Source organism: Callorhinus ursinus, unplaced genomic scaffold (assembly GCF_003265705.2).
Source record: "Callorhinus ursinus isolate GAN/ISIS: 27379988/994484 unplaced genomic scaffold, GSC_fseal_2.0 scaffold14, whole genome shotgun sequence".
Classification (NCBI taxonomy): domain Eukaryota; kingdom Metazoa; phylum Chordata; class Mammalia; order Carnivora; family Otariidae; genus Callorhinus; species Callorhinus ursinus.
Window position 1 is genome coordinate 9722643 of NW_027397076.1, and position 18759 is coordinate 9741401.

Here is an 18759-nt window from a genome sequence, read left to right on the forward strand (position 1 = left end):
AGAATTTTAAAAGTTAGTATATTATTAGTATATTAAAAAATCAAGAAAGAATATAAAGTAAAAGGATAACAATGATTTTAAGATTCCTGAAACTTTTTTTTAACTTTTCTATATTTTCTAAGTTTCATTAATAGGCTTTTTACACTTGATTTTAGCCAAAAGCCTGAGAAGTAATACATAATATACTTTTGAATAGTTGAATATTGATAGGCTTTTTCTCCCAAGTAATAAAAACACAAGGTATATATATTTATGGCCAAATTAAGTAATTTGACCTTATGCCAATCTCTGCATTTTGATGTGTGACTTTTTTTTTTAATTCACAAAATAAGAAAAAGCAAGTATAATGAATTTTTCAGGACTTTAAGAAGGTGATAAAACTTTTCTGTTCATAAATTTCCATCTCCTACGCTTTGTTATTTCTGTATCTGTATCTGACAGAATTTAAAGGTTTTACTATTTGTTTTGATTTTTGTTGGAAGGCTTTGCTGTATATTCTATTCTCCTAATTTGTGAGTTACTTACATATACATAAAATACTTTTTAACTACAGAAATAATTCATATTTTGGGAGGTAAAATTCTTAGTCATAAAGATTTTATTTTCTTAACCCTTTTATGTACATATTGCTTTTCTCAGTTTTTGCTACAGAGAAACTAATAATCCTGATTGTTTATTATAGAAGTATAGATATATCTGTGTCTTTATGACTGATGTCTATCTTGAGATATTTTATTGGTTTCTTTAGTGTACTAATAATCTTATCATTTTAAGGATAGGTTTTATTAGTCACTTTATAACAAATCTTTGAGGAAAAGATTTTTTTTCTGTGGTAGTATTTTCTGGGGTTCTTTGTAATGGAGGTATACTAGGTTGTTGAGCATTCAGTGAAGACTGACCAAGAGTACTGTTTGTCATTGAAACTTTGGAGTGATGTTCTACCAATGGTGGGTCTTGATAGAAACCTTTTAGATAATTTGCTTTTGACATTCTTTCCCTGTATTCTAAATGTTTTGCTCACATTTTCCAGGCAGATTAAAAGCTCTTGTAGGTGAAGGCTGCTCCCTTGAGAAAGAGTCCCTTGGAAAATGAATAAATCTCATTAATTAGAAACAGTGCTGTAATAAGATAAATGAAAATTGTGCATTTTTCAGTGAAATACCTGTCATTCATTTTACAGGGGATAGTTGTAATCATTGGATGTATTTTAGCGATGCAACTAAAACAAAAAATGGATGGGCCAACGAGTTGTTACATGAATTTGAGTGCAACGTTGAAATGCTTAAGCAGGCTGTAAAGGATCATAATGTAGGTTCACCTCCTAAATCCCCAACACATGCCTCTCCCCAGCACACACAAACAGGTATTTTACCTATAACAACATTATGGCATTCCCCTGGTATTAAGTGTCTGTGCCTGTGTGTTTGTGTGTGTGTGTGATCATAATATGATATTTTCTGTGGATAAGTATTATGTTTAATTAATATCTAAAAGTTCTGAACCTTATTCACACCATAGGATTATGGACCAAAGCACTTTTTAAATTAATATGACCAATAAGCATAATATCCAGATAGAATATTTGAGACTGTTAAATAGCTAAAAGTCTTTTTTTTTAACAAGAATTTCTGATAAAAGTTGTACAAGAATATCTTAAATGTGATGTAAGTATGACTCATGTTTAAGGAATAATCACACACAAAAAATAGGAATCATTGTGATAACTTACATCAGTTTATATATATTTTCACAGTTTATTATCTTGTTTGACAAATTAAGAGTTCATGTATATTTCTAGTAGCTGTTTTAATAATAAAAAGGTAACTGTTATAAAAATAATTTTGCAATAAATTGAAAGGTTTTTTTCATTTCCCACAGAGAAAGACTCAGCTCTGAAAGGGACTTCCAGAACACCTTCAGTATTATCTCAACAATCTAAAGCTAAGTTAATGTCTAGTTCTGTTGTGGTTAGACTTGCAGATTTCAATATATACCAGGTATGCTTTATTTTTTAATTAGATCTTCTGATAAACACCTTCTGCAAGCATCTCTTAAAAACTCATGTCACCATTTTATTTAAAAATATCTTGACCAGGGCAACCTGGCTGGATTAGTTGATAAGTGTCCGACTCTTGATTTCAGCTCAGGCCTTGATCTCATGGTTATGAGTTCAAGCCTTGCATTGGAAGAAAATAGAATGTTTATCCCAATTTGAATAACTTCTTATCTGTTGAAGGCAACAGGAAGTAAGTTATTATCTATTAAAGTAAGTTGATACTTTGAGTTGAAAAGGATTTGTTTCCATATATGCGGAGAAGAGCTTCTTAATTAGATAATGCAAGGAACTGACTTAAATTTATAGACTGTACTACTATTCAAAAGGTTTTTAAGCAATTTAGCCAAGATGAAACATAAACTATTGAAAAACTATTCTACTTCATATGAGAAATATACATCTTTGTTAAATGAATGAAAAAAATTAACCTTGAGATACATCGCAGGGTCTATACTAAATAAGCACAAATAAGTGAAATTGATAAAACTTGGTTGAACTTTGGGGAAATTAATATATACATTTTTTATGTAAATTTGCTCTTTTGTGGGGGAGAGTGAAAAAGTGTAATAAGAACCTTAAAACTAAGTCTTTTTAGAAAAAATAAGAGATGAAACTATTTGACAGAAGCATTTCTAGTTGTATTATTTTTAAGTTAATTTTATTGTAGTAAAATATGCATAACATAAAATTTACCCATTTTAACCATTTTTTAAATTGGGGTATAATTGAGAGGAGGGAGGCAAGATAGTGGAAGAGTAGGGGACATCATTTCATCTGATGCCTTGAATTTAGCTAGATAACTATCAAATCATTCTGAACACCTATAAATTCAACCTGTGATGTAAGAAAAGAATTGCTGGAATTCTACAAATAGAAAAGCCACCACTGAGGGGTTATATATCAGAAGATAAATGGCGGGGGTTTGAGGGGGAGTGGGAAGGAGGCTCCATCAGCCAGGTGCCAGAAAGTAATATAGCAGTGGAGCACAAAATCAGAACTTTGAGGTCTGCTCCAGTGAGAGATGTCCCTGCCTGAAAGGTGCTCAGGTGGCGAAGTGGGGCAGAATCCTAGATGGGACAGTATGGTCTCAGGATCCCCGGGGTCACAGAAAGACTGGGAGTGCCTGAGCTGGCAGAGTTCCCAAGCATTGGAGCAGGAAACCGGCTACAGTCAGCGAACCCCAGGGTGGGCTCTCAGCTTGGTTTGCTATAAACCTCGAACAGCTGCTCAGTAGGGCGAACACTCTCCATGCCAGGGCCCTGCAAAGGGCAGAAACATGGCAACTTTCTGCTTCCCCCCAGAGGGGTGGCACAGGTGCACGCCCGATCTGTCGACCACTTTCTGTGTAGGGGCCCTGCAAGCGACAAGCCCATTGCAACCCTCCTTTCCTAGAGGATCAGTGCAGGTGCACACCGCAGGAGTCTGCAGAGAATGGCGCACACAAAAGTGAAGACTACTTTTCCCTGAGGGTTTACTAAAGAGAGGAGGCAATGATCATTGAGCTCCGGGCCTGGAGATCTGGGAACCGCCATTTTTATTTTCATCCTCTAAAGCATCATGGAAAGCCTTCAGGGAGCAAAAGCCACATAGAGCAACCCAAAGCAGCTTAACACTGAGCCTGGCCCCCTGGGAATAGGTGGTGCAACTCCATCCTGGCAAAGACACCTGAAAATCAGCGCAGCAGGCCTCTCTACCAGAAGACCAGCTGGAACATCAGGCGAATACCAAGTTTACAGGAGCACACAGAACTGCAAAACTCCAGCGCTAGGGGAAAATAGTATATAGAATTTGAGGTTTCTTCTCATGATTCTTTTATCTTTTGTATCTCATCTTGTAAAATTTTCCTTTTCAACTAGTTTCTTATCAACTCTTTGTTTTTAAGTCTTTTTAACTTTCATTTTTACATTTACATTTTATAGATATATTCTTTTTGTCTTCCTATCACTGTATTCAATTTTATTTTTGTAAAAACATATATATATATGTTTTGCTTTCTTTACAATTTGGGATTTAGTGTCTTCTAACCAACAAAATATACCCAGAACCAAGTGGATCACCCTGTTTTGTCCACCTGGGAAATTATATTCCCATTTTTTTTCCCTTTTTTTTTTTAAGATTTTATTTATTTGACAGAGAGTGAGATAGCGAGAGCAGGAACGCAAGCAGGAGGAGAGGGAGAAGCAGGCTTCCTACAGAGCAGGGAGCCCACTGTAGGGCTTGATCCCAGGAACCTGGGATCGTGACCTGAGCAGAAGGCAGACGCTTAACGACTGAGCCACCCAGGCGCCCCTTTTTCACTTTTTCTTTTCAGTTTTGGTTTCTGACCTCTCGGATTTGTCTGGTGTGTATTTCACTTGGGCCCTGGTTGGTATTTTTGATTTTGTTATCTCATTCATCCATTCTTCTCTGGGCAAAATGACTAGGAGGAGGAATTCACAGGAAAGAAAAGAATGAAAGGTAATACTCTCTGCCACGGATCTAACTGATATGGAGATAAGTAAAATGTCAGACCTGGAATTCAGGATAATGATTATAAAGTTACTAGCTGGGCTTGAAAAAGTATAAAAGACACTAGAGAATCTTTAGTGCAGAAATAAAATCCAATATTATGAACAACTATATGCCACCAAATTAGACAATCTGGAAGAAATGGATGCATTCCTAGAGACATATAAACTACCAAACCTGCAACAGGAAGAAATAGAAAACCTAAACAGACCCATAGCCAGCAAGAAAATCTCCTGACAAACAACAGTCCAGGGCCAGATGGCTTCCCAGGGGAATTCTGCCAAACATTTAAAGAAGAAATAATACCTATTCTTCTGAAGCTGTTTCAAAAAATAGAAATGGAAGGAAAACTTCCCAACTCTTTTTGTGAGGCCAGCATCACCTTGATCCCAAAACCAAAGACCCCACTGAAAAGGAGAATTACAGACCAGTATCCCTGATGAACATGGATGCCAAAATTCTCACCAACATACTAGCCAATACGATCCAACAATACATTAAAAGGATTCTTCACCATGACCAAGTGGGATTTATTCCTGGGCTGCAAGCGTGCTTCAGCATCCGCAAATCAATCAGTGTGATACATCACATTAATAAAAGAAAGGACAAAAACCATATGATCCTCTCAATGGATGAGAAAAAGCATTTGACAAAGTACAACATTGTTTCTTGATTGAAAACTCTTCACAGTGTAAGGATAGAAGGAGCATACCTCAATATCATAAAAGCCATCTATGAAAAGCCCACAGTGAATATCATTCTCAATGGGAAAAAGCTGAGAGGCTTTTTCCCCTAAGTCAGGAACATGGCAGGGATGTCCGCTATCACCACTGTTGTTCAATGTAGTACTAGAAGTCCTAGCCTCACCAATCAGACAACAAAACAAAATAAAAGGCATTCATATTGGCAAAGAAGAAGTCAAACTCTCACTCTTCACAGATGACATGATACTCTGTGTGGAAAACCCAAAAGACTCCACCCCAAAATTGCTAGAACTCATAGAGGAATTCAGCAAAGTGGCAGGATATAAAATCAATGCACAAAATCAGTTGAATTTCTATACACTAACAATGAGAAGAAAGAGAAATTAAGGAGTCAATTCCATTTACAGTTGCACCCCAAACCATAAGATACCTAGGAATAAATCTAACCAAAGAGGTAAAGGATCCATAATCTAAAAACTACAGAACACTTACGAAAGAAATTGAGGAAGACACAAAGTAATGGAAAAGCATTCCATGCTCATGGATTGGAAGAAGAAATATTGTTAAAAGGTTTATGCTACCCAGAGCCATCTACACATTCAATGCAATCCCTATTAAAATACCACAGACATTTTTCACAGAGCTGGAACAAATAATCCTAAAATTTGTATGGAGCCAGAAAAGACCCCAAATCGCCAAGGGAATGTGGAAAAAGAAAACCAAAGTTGGTGGCATCACGATGCTGGACTTCAAACTGTATTACAAAACTGTGATCATCAAGATAGTATGGTACTGGCACAAAAACAGACACATAGACTAATAGAACAGAATAGAGAACCCAGAAATGAACCCTCAACTCTATGGTCAACTGATTTTTGACAAAGCAGGAAAGAAGATCCAATGGAAAAGAACAATCTCTTCAATAAATGATGCTGGGAAAATTGGACAGCCACATATAGAAGAATGAAATTGGACCATTCTGTTACACCATACACAAAGACAAACTCAGAATGGTTGAAAGACCTCAATATAAGACAGGAGTCCATCAAAACCGTAGAGAACACAGGCATCAATCTTTTTGACCTTGGCTGCAGCAACTTCTTGGTAGACGTGTCTCCAAAAGCAAGGGAAACAAAAGCAAAAATGAACTATTGGGACTTCATCAAGATAACAAGCTTTTACACAGCAAAGGAAAGTTGACAAAACCAAAAGAAAACTGACAGGATGGGGGAAGATATTTGTAAATGACATATCAGATAAAGGGCTAGTATCCAAGATCTATAAAGAACTTAACAAACTCACCACCCAGAGAACAAATAATCCAGTCAAGAAATGGGTAGAAGACATAAACAGACATTGCTCCAAAGAAGACATCAAATGGCCAACAGACACATGAGAAAATGCTCCACATCACTGGGCATCAGGGAAATACAAATCAAAATCACAATTAGATACCACATGACACTGGTCAGAATGGCTAAAATTAACAAGACGGGGAACAACGAATGTTGGTGAGGATGTGGAGGAAGGGGAACCCTCTTAATACTGTGGGTAGGAATGCAAGCTGCTATAGCCACCCTGGAAAACTATAGAGGTTCCTCGAGAAGTTAAAAAGAGAGCTAACCCCTATGACCCAGCAATTGCACTACTAGGTATTTACCCCAAAGATACAAACGTAGTGATCCGAAGGGACACATGCACCCCAATGTTCATAGCAGCAATATCCACAATTGCCAAACTGTCGAAAGAGCCCAGGTGTCCATCAACAGATGAATGGATAAAGAAGAGGTGGTGTGTGTGTGTATATATATATATATATAGCCATCAGAAAGGATGAATATTTACCATTTACATTGATGTAGATCGAACTGGAGGGTATTATGCTGAGGGAAATAAGTCAGTCAGAAAAAGAATTATCATATGGTTTCACTCACATGTGGAATATAAGAAATAGAGTAGAGGATCATAGGGGAAAGGAGGGAAAACAATGGGAAGTAATCAGAGAGGGAGACAAACCATGAGAAACTTCTAACACTAGGAAACAAACTGATGGTTGCTGGAGGGATGGGATATTAGGTGATGGGTATTAAGGAAGGCACGTGATGTGATGAGCACTGGGTATTATATGCAACTGATGAATTATTGAACTCTACATATGAAACTAATGATACACTATATATTGGCTAATCAAATTTAAATTTAAAAAATGAGGTGTAATTGACATAGCATTATATTAGTTTCAAGTGTACAATGTAATGTTTTGATAGCATTTCACTATTTTTAAGTGTCGCATTCATTGGTATTGTTTATTTACAGAGTTGTACAGCCATTACCATATCATCACCATTATCTATCTCCATAATTTTATTATCCCAGCTTGAAACTCTGTATATTGCTGTATTATTTTTCATAATGATAAATTGTGATAAAGTATTACTGCAAATACACACCAGGGAAGCAGTCTGCTCTTGTGGTCCTGGATCTGTGTTCTGACTGTGCCATTTACTTATTTCTGTTATAGAAATATTCTGATATTTTATGGCTGAAAATAATAAGTTTGCAAGGACTATTGTAAAGAGTTATGATAAGCCTTTGAAGAGGTTTTAGTTTTCTGAATAGTTGATTGGTATTATTAAAAATAATTTAATGTGAGGTTAAATATATAATAATGTTTTCATTGGAAATTAATAAATTATTTGAAGTAGTTTTAGGAGTTTGAAGTGATGTTCATGTACCATAAATTGTTTGGAAAGGGCTTTATTTAGTGTTACTTCAGTATGCTTAATTATTTTTTTCAGGTCTCTACAGCAGAACAATGTCGTTCTTCCCCCAAGAGTATGATTTCTTGCAATAAGAAATCCCTGTATCTTCCACAAGAAATGTCAGCTGTCTATATAGAATTCACAGAATATTACTATCCAGATGGAAAGGATTTTCCAAGTAAGAGAGTTTCTTGCTTTTTTATTACTTGTCCATTACTTGGGAAGTTGTTCTGTTTCTTCCTAAGTTTGTGAGTTTTATAAACAAAATTCATTGTTCACTTGTCATTGTATTTAGTATATAACTATAGTATAGTATTTTTTTTTAAGATTTTATTTATTTGAGAGAGAGAGTGAAAGAGAGAGAACACAAGCAGGAGGAGTAGCAGAGGGAGAAACAAACTCCCTGCTGAGCAGGGAGCCTAACAAGGGACTCGATCCAAGAACCCCAGGATCCTGATCTGGGCTGAAGGCAGAGGCTTAACAGACTGAGCCACCCAGGTGCCTGTATAGTATAGCATTTTTTACATGTTCTGATTATTCATATTTTTTCTCTTGCTAGCTTGTAGCATCCTTTTTTTTTAAAAATCTTTTTAAGAAATATTTTATTTATTTGAGAGAGAGATCGCATGAGGAGGGGGAAGGAGCAGAGGGAGAGGAGAGGCATACTCCCCACTGAGCAAGGAGCCTGAGCTGACGCAGGGCTCCCAGGACCCAGAGATCATGACCTGAGCTGAAGGCAGACGCTTAACCGACTGAACCACCCAGGCATCCCAGGTTGTAGCATCCTTAATGTTGGGAATTATGTAGTAGTCATGCTTCATTTTATCCCTGAGGTTTGAGTCATTTCTTTACTTAGTAGCTGTTTGTTGAATGAAAGAATTTATGAAAGTTAGGTTATTTATAGAATAAGGTCATTTTTTTTCCTTTAGTAAAAGCCTATTTGTATTTCAGTTATATCAAACTATATTTCATTGAAAAATTAATGAGTTATTCTTTTAGCTATAGTGAAATTTTTTTGCTGTTTTTTAATGCAAAATGTATACTTTGGACAACCTTTGGCCCTTGTCTTTAGTTAGAAACATTGAGTTACATGAATTTTTGTTTGTAAGGTATTTTGGGGTCTTAAAGTAATTACACATTTGTGTTCTTTGAATGGTAAATTTCTATACTATTGTCTCAGTTCATCCAGGAGTTCTGCAAACTAAAATTTGCCTTTGTTTATGTGGTACCTTTTTGTTTAACTGTCTAACCATTTAATTCTTGTTTGTGCCAAAGTTTTGGGATCTAATTCTCACCATCTTCATGGTTTTCAGCAGTCTTTTGTTATTTCTCATTTGTTTCTCTTTTCTACCTTCCTGACTAAAACAGTGAGGAAATTAAGTTAAGACATTTGCTCAGCACCTTAGTAAAATGGCACAGCTGAAACTCAAGGATGGGTCATCTATGTCAAAATTCATTGTGTGTCTTCTCTCCAGCCCCCAGCTATATTACACGCCTTCCTAGGATATTCACAACAATTTGTCTATAATTGGAGAATCCCATTGTTTCCAGCATTCCGCACCTCTCACAAATCATTATTTTCTTTAACTAATGCATCACTGAACTAGTAATTCTTCAGAGTTAAGACTAGTTTCCAAGATTTCTGATTTCTAATCTAGGTTTATTCATTTCTATCAGTTTTGTTAACATGTGCCAAAGGAATATAATCTCATTTTACAATATATATATATTTTTTCTGATAAAAATGTAAAATTCCTTCTCAGCAATTTAAACCCTAGCTCCGTAGATACTTAGGAGTGGAATTGCTAGGTTACTTTTAACGGTGTTTAATTTAACTGTTCATTATCAAAAATTTCAAACATACATAAAAATAAAGAGGAGAGTGCATTGAATCCCCATGTACAAAGATCCATTTTCAGTCCTTACATTTCATCTCTTTGTTAAGCAACCCAACTTTAAAAGGCGAAAGATTTATACGATCTGAAGAGAAACCAGAGTATAGCAACCCAACTTTAAAATATATCACTTTTTAAGTATTGTAAATGTAATATATATTATGGGTTGTTTTTTTTTAAATGCCAAAAATAATTGCTCACAAGCCTACAATTTAGAGATGACTTCTGCTAAAACATAAGTGTATGAATTTGCTAGGGCTGTCATAACAAAGTACCATAGGCTGGGTGATTCAAACAAAAGAAATGTATTTCCTCATAAGCCTTGAGACTGTAAGTTCTAGATCAAGTGTCAGCAGGGTGGTTTCTTCAAAGACCTCTCCTTGTCTTGTAGATTTCTATCTTTTCACAGGGTCTTTCCTCTGTGTGTGTTTCCTAATAATGCCGATCATACCTGAACTAGGGCTCACCCATATGAACTCATATTTACCATGATTGCCTCTTTAAAAGTTCTGTCTCCAAATACAGTCATATTCTGAAATACCCTGAGTTAGAACTTTATTAGCATATCAATTTTGAGGGGACACGGTTCAGACCATAACCATAAGCATAGTGTTACTAGTCCTGTTTTTAATATATGTGTTTCTATTATATGTTTCATTTACATCCCGTCCTTTCCCCTTGATGATACGAGCATATTCCAGGTTTCTACAGGTTTATTTTAAATATCTTTAATAACTGTATAATAATCTATTTCATTAGTAATCCCCTGTTAGATACTGTGTAGACTTTTCTGCTGCTTAGTACACCAGGTTTCTTTCTCTGTCCCAGATCTGCAGAACCCGGGTTCTTCTTTCCTTCTGTACTGTAGCCTAGGGAACTACATTTGCTCTCTAGTCCTCTCTGTAGCTGTCATCATCACAAAGTCTGTAATTGAGAGGCCTTTCTTCCTTCCTTCTAGAGTGTGATATGATCTCCTCAGCATCTCACTGCCTTTCTATTTTCAAATATAAGCACCTCCACATCCCAAATGGCTGTCTCTGTTGGACTTGAATTGCAGTTTTTCTACCTCTGTGTCTGTCTTGAATAAAAACCTACAAACTTTTTATTACTTTTTATTACTTTACACCATACACAAAATGTAGTTGGTGTTCAGTGAATCTTTGCTGAAAGACAATGAATGGAGGAATGAATGAATGCCAAAAATGTCTTATTCAGGACATTATTATAATGTTGTCTCTTTATTGATATCCTATTCTTTGGGTTTATTTTCCTAAATTATTATTGTCGAAAAGTTCTAGATATGCATGCTATTTGCTTTACTAGAAGTAAATAGGTCTGAATGTTTAGAATAAAAGATTTTTTATAAATAAAAGATGCTCTGAAAATAATAATGGCTTTTATGGTATAAACAAAAGGATTTCAGGAAGTGATGTATACTATAATTGTGAATATTTGTTTAATATAAATTAGCTCTAAAACATTTATTCAACCCCTGAGCATTCTAATATTTTGGGGGAGCTATGAAAAAGTATATATTCCTTTTATTATTTACTAGATATTTGAGTTTACTTTGCACCAAGCACTATTCTAGGGTTAGGATTAAGTGGAGAATAAAAGTGCATGGCCTCTCAAGGAGATCTGCCTTGTTTACCACTTTCATAATATATTAGTCACTGTTCTCTTATTTTAGAGGATTCGGATTGCATGCATGTAGTAAAAGTCCTTACAGAAATATCTGATTAAGGACCACAACTTTGATGTGATACTTCATCAAGAAGGTAAGGTTTTTTGAAGTTTGCTTCTTGGTGACTATAACATTAGGAAAAGAGATCTAAATAGTACTTCCTATTCATACTGATAGTTTTAGATTAAGTAATATAGTTCCAGTTAGTGAAGCATGGAAAAATCTTGTCTATCTAAAAGTGTTTGCTATCATCCACATGTCACTTTAATTTTGTAAATAAAATTTCAAAACCTTATTATCTTAATTTAAAAAGAATAAAAGTTGTTAAAAATGTTTTCTCTCAGGGAAGATTTAGACTCTCTGTTCATTAAAAATTTTTTTCTAATTTTTTTTTCTCCACAGTTCCATCTGCCAACCTTTATAGCCAACTGAATGCACTACAGTTTACTGTGGATGAAAGAAGTATTCTATGGTTAAATCAATTTCTGTTGGACTTAAAACAGAGTCTTAATCAATTTATGGCTGTATACAAGTTGAATGACAATTCAAAATCTGATGAGCATGTTGATATTCGAGTTGATGGCTTAATGCTAAAGGTACCATATTAAACAAGTGGCTGTAACAACAAAACCATTTTTCTTTCCTTTTTTAATTAAAGATTTATTTATTTACTTGAGAGAGAGAGGTGGGGGCAGGGGCAGAGGGAGAGTCTCAAGCTGACTCTGCACTGGGTACAGAGCCCAGTGTGGGGCTCAATCTTACGACCCTGAGGTTAGGACCTGAGCTGAAACCAAGAGTTGGATGCTTAACCAACTGTGCCACCCAGGCACCCCACAAAACTGTTTTTAGAGAAGTTAATAGCATTAGAATTTCTAGGATTTAAGATAGGTACTCAAATATAAATCAACTTTATTGTAATCTTAATTTTGATTTTGAAATTTCACTTTTAGTATTGATTTTTAATTTAAAAAGCTTTAAGAGAGTGTTTTCCCCCCTTCTTTCTAAATTAAATCAGTATTACTAAAAGTATTACTAAAAGCTTACTATAAGTATATAAGTGCTAAGTTTGGAAAAACTTTTATTTTATCACTGCTCATCCATTTGGAGGTAAGCAGAAATAAAATTTATTTACTTTTATTTTGTCACTGCTCATCCATTTGGAGGTAAGCAGAAATAAAATTTAAATCAGTCATTTTTTTTCCTACTTCTTACCAGACCAGATAAAATTTTTCTTTCAAAAGTGGTAATTAATACAAAACTAGTAAGATAGATCTGTGTTTAATTTTGCACAGTTACTCTGTTCCTGTTACTGATATCCAAAGATAATAGGAAGTTGATTTGTATTATAGCCAAGTAGTTGATAATCTGAATCCCATGGATATTTTAGCTCTAAAGGAGGGAAGGTTCTTTTTGTTTTTGGGGTTTTTTTTTTGAATAAAACAGCTACTATAGTGTAGTAAATAGAATAAAACTTGGACATGGATGAAAAATCTCAGTTTCTAGGTGTGTTGCTGGTAGTCTAAATTTCTATATCTTTAATTTCTTCTCTGTAAAATGAGGTTGTGAATAACAAAGATCTTACTATATTCAGTATAAAAAGACACATAACAATTATTTTATTTTACAATTTTATTTGCTATTATACTCTAAGACAGTTACGTGATGATCTTTACACTTTCTCAATATGTACAGTTTTAAAACCAGTCCCTTTGAACTCTTTGATGTGAATATTTTGAGGACCGAGGTTATTTCTGAAAAATTATTTTAGTAAATAGTTTGACCTGTCCTCTTAAGTTTATTTTCTTAATAGTTTTAACCCAGAAAAGTCATTCTAATGACATCTATCCAGTCATTCCATTTACCCATCCGGTCATCCTCCAAATCTCCTGGATTTAAAATATCCTAAGAAAAAGTTCCTTTTTCCAAACTTAGCACTTATATACTTAGGGTATAGTAAGCTTTTAGTAATACTGATTTAATTTAGTTACATTTTGTTGTTTGTTTTGTGATATGTTGTATGCAAATATGCATATATGTTATGTTCACTATTCATTATTTATGTTTTTTTTTAAAGTTGTTTTTTTCTTAGTGGTTAATCAGTTAAGTCCCTTTTCCTTGGTTTAATAAAAGTACTTGGGGGAGAGAGTTAGTATTTTATGTCTGGGTAGGAAAGTAGTGTTCTGGGGGGAAACACCAAAAAGAAGTCCTGAGCTAAATTATGTTTCTGATTAGTTTATCTTCAGATGTATATGGATTTGTAAGTTAGATTAATGTTTTTTCTCTTGTAGTTTGTCATTCCTTCTGAAGTGAAATCTGAATGTCATCAAGATCAGCCACATGCAGTTTCTATTCAGAGTTCTGAAATGATTGCCACAAATACAAGGCATTGTCCAAACTGTCGACATTCTGATCTAGAAGCTTTGTTTCAAGACTTTAAAGATTGTGATTTTTTCAGTAAAGCATATACCAGCTTCCCCAAATCTGGTGACAATTTTAATCTTTTGCATCCAATCTTCCAGAGACATGCTCATGAACAAGATACTAAAATGCATGAAGTTTATAAAGGAAATATTACTCCCAAGTTGAATAAACACACTCTTAAAACTTCTGCTGCCACAGATGTTTGGGCTTTGTACTTTTCTCAATTTTGGATAGATTATGAAGGGACAAAGAGTGGGAAAGGGCGACCAATAAATTTTGTAGACTCTTTCCCTCTTTCCATCTGGATTTGCCAACCAACAAGGTATGCGGTGTCACAAAAAGAGCTACAGTCATGTAATCAAGTATCTCTAAATACATCACGAAGTGAATCTAGTGATCTGACTGGCCGTCTCAAGCGGAAGAAGCTCTTGAAAGAGTATTACAGTACAGAATCTGAGCCCTTGACAAATGGTAGTCAGAAACCTTCAGATACATTTTTAAGATTTTCCTCTTCACCATCAGATGCAGATGTTCATGTCCTAGTTCACATTCATAAACATGTCAGTATGCAGATCAATCACTACCAGTATCTGCTCTTGCTTTTCCTCCATGAGTCACTTATTCTGCTTTTGGAGAACTTAAGGAAAGATGTAGAAGCTGTGACTGGCACTCCTGCTAGTCAGGCATCCATTTGTATTGGAATTTTACTTAAAAGTGCAGAAGTGGCTCTTTTGCTACATCCAGTGGATCAAGGAAATACTCTTAAGTCTCCTGTTGCTGAAAGTGTGAGCCCAATGGTTCCTGATTATTTGCCTACAGAAAATGGAGAATTTTTGTCTTCCAAAAGGAAACAAGTTAGCAGTGGTATAAATCAAATTAGAAGCGTAACTGTTAATCACATGTCAGACAACAGATCTATGAGTGTTGACCTGAGCCAGGTGCCTTCGAAGGATCCTTTGCTTTTTAAATCAGCTAGTGATACAAATCTGCAAAAAGGCATTTCTTTTCCGGATTGTTTATCAGATAAAAATTTAGGGAAAATAAGTGAAGATGAAAGTAGTGGGATTGTCTGCAAAAGTGGATCAGGAGAAATTGGATCAGAAACAAGTGACAAAAAGGATTCATCTTATACGGATTCAATTAGTGTCTTAAACCACAGAGAAGATTCAAATTTACTATCCTTTGATACTGATGGTAATCAAAACATACTTTCAAATAGTCTAAGTAGTGGAGGACATGAAACCATAGAGCCAGTCTTTAAAGCTGAAGATTTGCTTCCAGAAACAGCTTCACTCTCTGAGAACCTAGAAATCAATCAAGAAGAAGCACCGACAGTTAGAACACTTACATCTCAGTCATCTTTAAGGTAACAACATACTGTTGGAATTTGGGGAGTTTTTGGTTTTCTGTGCGTATGTTTGTGGTGGGGGCATATTTTGTTTTTGGACAGTAAACCTCATGACAAAATAAGGCATTGCTAGAGTTAACACATAGAAAAATAGGTTTTATGTGATGTTTTTCTAATAATTTTGTTAACAGTGGAAAGCCTAAGGAACGTCTCCTGCCCAGTCTTGCTCCACTCTGTGTTTCTTCTAAGAACATGAAGAGAAGCTCCTCACAGACCTCATTGGATACCATTTCACTTGACAGTATGATACTGGAAGAACAGTTGTTAGAAAGTGATGGAAGTGATACTCATATATTTTTGGAAAAAGGTAAATTCATATTAAATATTCAAATCTTAGAAGGGATGTTTAAGTATTTTTAGTTTTATTCAATAATTATTAGCCCCCAAAAGAGTTATTTTATTTACACACATACATAACTATATAATGCGAAGAGCATTGTACCTAACTTCCTAATGGTTCTTCTGTTGCTTCTTTTTTAGGGCCACATACAGCAATTATTTGTATATAGTCATTTAGAGCATAAAGCAGATCACATGAATGCTATTAGCTTCTTGTCATAGAGACTCCTTTATGTGAAATTTTGGTTAGGTTGGCTTAATTTGCTTGATGAATTCTCAATTATGTTGGTCCTATGACTGGAATTTTTCCTGACTGGATCTACTCATCTCCATAGCCAGGATTCTGTGAGGTACATGATTATGAATGCTGGAACTACATGATTCCCCCATTTTACTCAGAGGCAACTAACGCCCTCCAGGAGACTACTAGGAATGTATTAGAAAGTGTTGAATGCATTCCCATCACTAAGACATTGGGGACTTTGTGAACAGGAATGAAAGCATGGGCCATAGCTAGAGATGAGTTGCCAGACACTGAAGTAAGAGAGACCAGACGTGAATACAAATTACTTTGTGAATGAAGGATAATAAGCCTATTACTGATGATGTTGAAAACAGCTTAGGGTAAGGAAGTGCTCATAGCTTCAGAAACTGAAGCTTAGAGAAATTAGTATACAGTCAGGAAGTGAGAGGGGTAGTTTTGGAACTCAGCTAGATGGACCCAAGAGCCTAAGCTTTTAACCAACCAGTATTTTATACTAGATCCCCAGACCTGGGAAATGATTACCACATGTGTAGAAGAGGTACTGATAATGGGTCACAGAACTCTATTCTAGATTCACAGATATCTCTGTTGCCTAGTTCCCCAGCTCCCTTTATTGCTTAAAATCCTACCTTAGCAGATTTCTGCTTTATGATCAAAATATACATCAAAAACAGTGTTCCTGTAGAAAATATCCCTAATCGCTCTCAAAAGGCATTAGTGATTTCCTTATTATTTATAAAAACTAAATAATAAAAGTGACTTCCACTCAAAATAGAAAACTTGGAAAATTTATACAGACAGCTATGATTTGGAAAATAAAATAACCCGAAGGTCTCACAATTAGAGATACCATAATTTATTCTATGACTTTGTGTATATATTCATATATGTATGTATTTGGTGTCATATATACGTTTTTTAACCTACTTTTTATCACTTGTAATCATTTTCTAATACTATTTAAACTCCTTTGAAAATATTTTTAAAATCTATATTAAATTGACATGAAAATGTACCATGACTTTTTTTAAAGATTTTATTTATTTATTTATTTATTTATTGAGAGAGAGTGCGCATGAGCAGGGGGGAGGGGCAAAAGAAGAGGGGGAGAGAGAGAATCCCAAGCAGGCTCCACCCCTGGCATGCAGACCAGCGTGGGGCTCCAGGCAGGCTCGATCCCACCACCCTGAGATCATGACCCCAGCCAAAATCAAGAGTTGGGCATCTAACCAACTGAGCCACCCAGGTGCCCCTGTACCATGACCTTTTAATCATTTCCCTGATAGTGAATGCTTAGATTGTTTATAGTTTTCTGTGGTTATAAAAATGCTATAATTCATATCAATGTTCATAAATTTTTGTCTGCATTTCTAATTACTGACTTTGAATAGATTCCAGCAGTAGACTGTTTTTTGGATCTTGAAAATATAAGGGGATTGATTCTGTGTGTAACATTTATTTATTTATGTATGTATGTATGTAATGAATGAATGAGAGTGAAAGAGCGGGGAAGGTGAGGGCAGGAGAGAGAATCCCGAGCAGATTCTGCCCTGAGTGCAGAGCCTGATGTGGGGCTTGATTCTGACACCCTGACTGAGATTACGACCTGAGCTGAAACTAAGAGTCAGTCGCTTAACTGACTGAGCCACCCAGGCGCCCCTGTAACAGTTAAACAATATGTGACTATAAATTTCTAGTTCTCCTGAACCATAATGATTTCCTTTATGTCAGAAGAATTGATTTCCTTAGGACTCTTGTTTTTTTGTGTTCTTTTGTTTTAATTTTATAAGAAGTATATGAATACTTTCTCATTATAAGGAAATCAGATATTATGGAAATATGTGGATTAAAAATTGAAAGTGTCATTTTAATACCACCCTACTCTGTCCTTGATACTTTTCCCCACTCTAGAAATAACTGCCATCAACTTTTTGTATATATATTTCCAAACGTTTTTCTATGTGTTTATATATACATGTGTATGTTTATGTATGTACACACCACACGTATATGTACAGATATACGGTACCTATGCATGTGTATACATATTTTTGAATATACATACTAATGAAAAAACATGTAGTTGGACTGCCATCCCACCACAGGCTCCTGACTGTCTTCCCATTTCTCTTCTTGTTAATTTCCAATTCATCCTTTGTTCCACAGGCAATATTCTCTTAACGACTAAGCCACCCAGGCGCCCCAGGCATAATACTCTTTTTTTTTTATTATGTTATGTTAAACACCATACATTACATCATTAGTTTTTGATGTAGTGTTCCATGATTCATTGTGTGCGTATAACACCCAGTGCTCCATTCAATACGTGCCCTCTTTAATACCCATCACCAGGCTAACCCATCCCCCCACCTCCCTCCCCTCTAGAACCCTCAGTTTGTTTCTCAGAGTCCATAGTCTCTCATGGTTCGTCTCCCCTTCCGATTTTACCCCCTTCATTCTTCCCTTCCTACTATCTTCTTTTTTTTTTAACATATAATGTATTATTTGTTTCAGAGGTACAGGTCTGTGATTCAACATTCTTACACAATTCACAGTGCTCACCATAGCACGTACCCTCCCCAATGTCTATCACCCAGCCACCCCATCCCTCCCACCCCCCCAGCAGTCCAGCAACCTTCAGTTTGTTTCCTGAGATTAAGAATTCCTTATATCAGCGAGATCATATGATACTTGTCTTTCTCTGATTGACTTATTTC

The 18759-nt window shown here is 35.5% G+C and overlaps 1 protein-coding gene across 2 annotated transcripts in view; it reads left to right on the forward strand.

Annotated features, from left to right (window-relative positions):
- Positions 1 to 18759, forward strand: part of BLTP3B (bridge-like lipid transfer protein family member 3B) — a 120943-nt gene that overhangs the window by 63260 nt on the left and 38924 nt on the right. For both annotated transcript variants that reach the window (XM_025882433.2, XM_025882432.2), the window contains 6 exons: positions 1181 to 1363; positions 1879 to 1997; positions 8067 to 8208; positions 12012 to 12205; positions 13898 to 15396; positions 15570 to 15745. In XM_025882433.2, the coding sequence (XP_025738218.1) occupies positions 1181 to 1363; positions 1879 to 1997; positions 8067 to 8208; positions 12012 to 12205; positions 13898 to 15396; positions 15570 to 15745 (2313 nt within the window). The remainder of the gene's footprint in view (positions 1 to 1180; positions 1364 to 1878; positions 1998 to 8066; positions 8209 to 12011; positions 12206 to 13897; positions 15397 to 15569; positions 15746 to 18759) is intronic.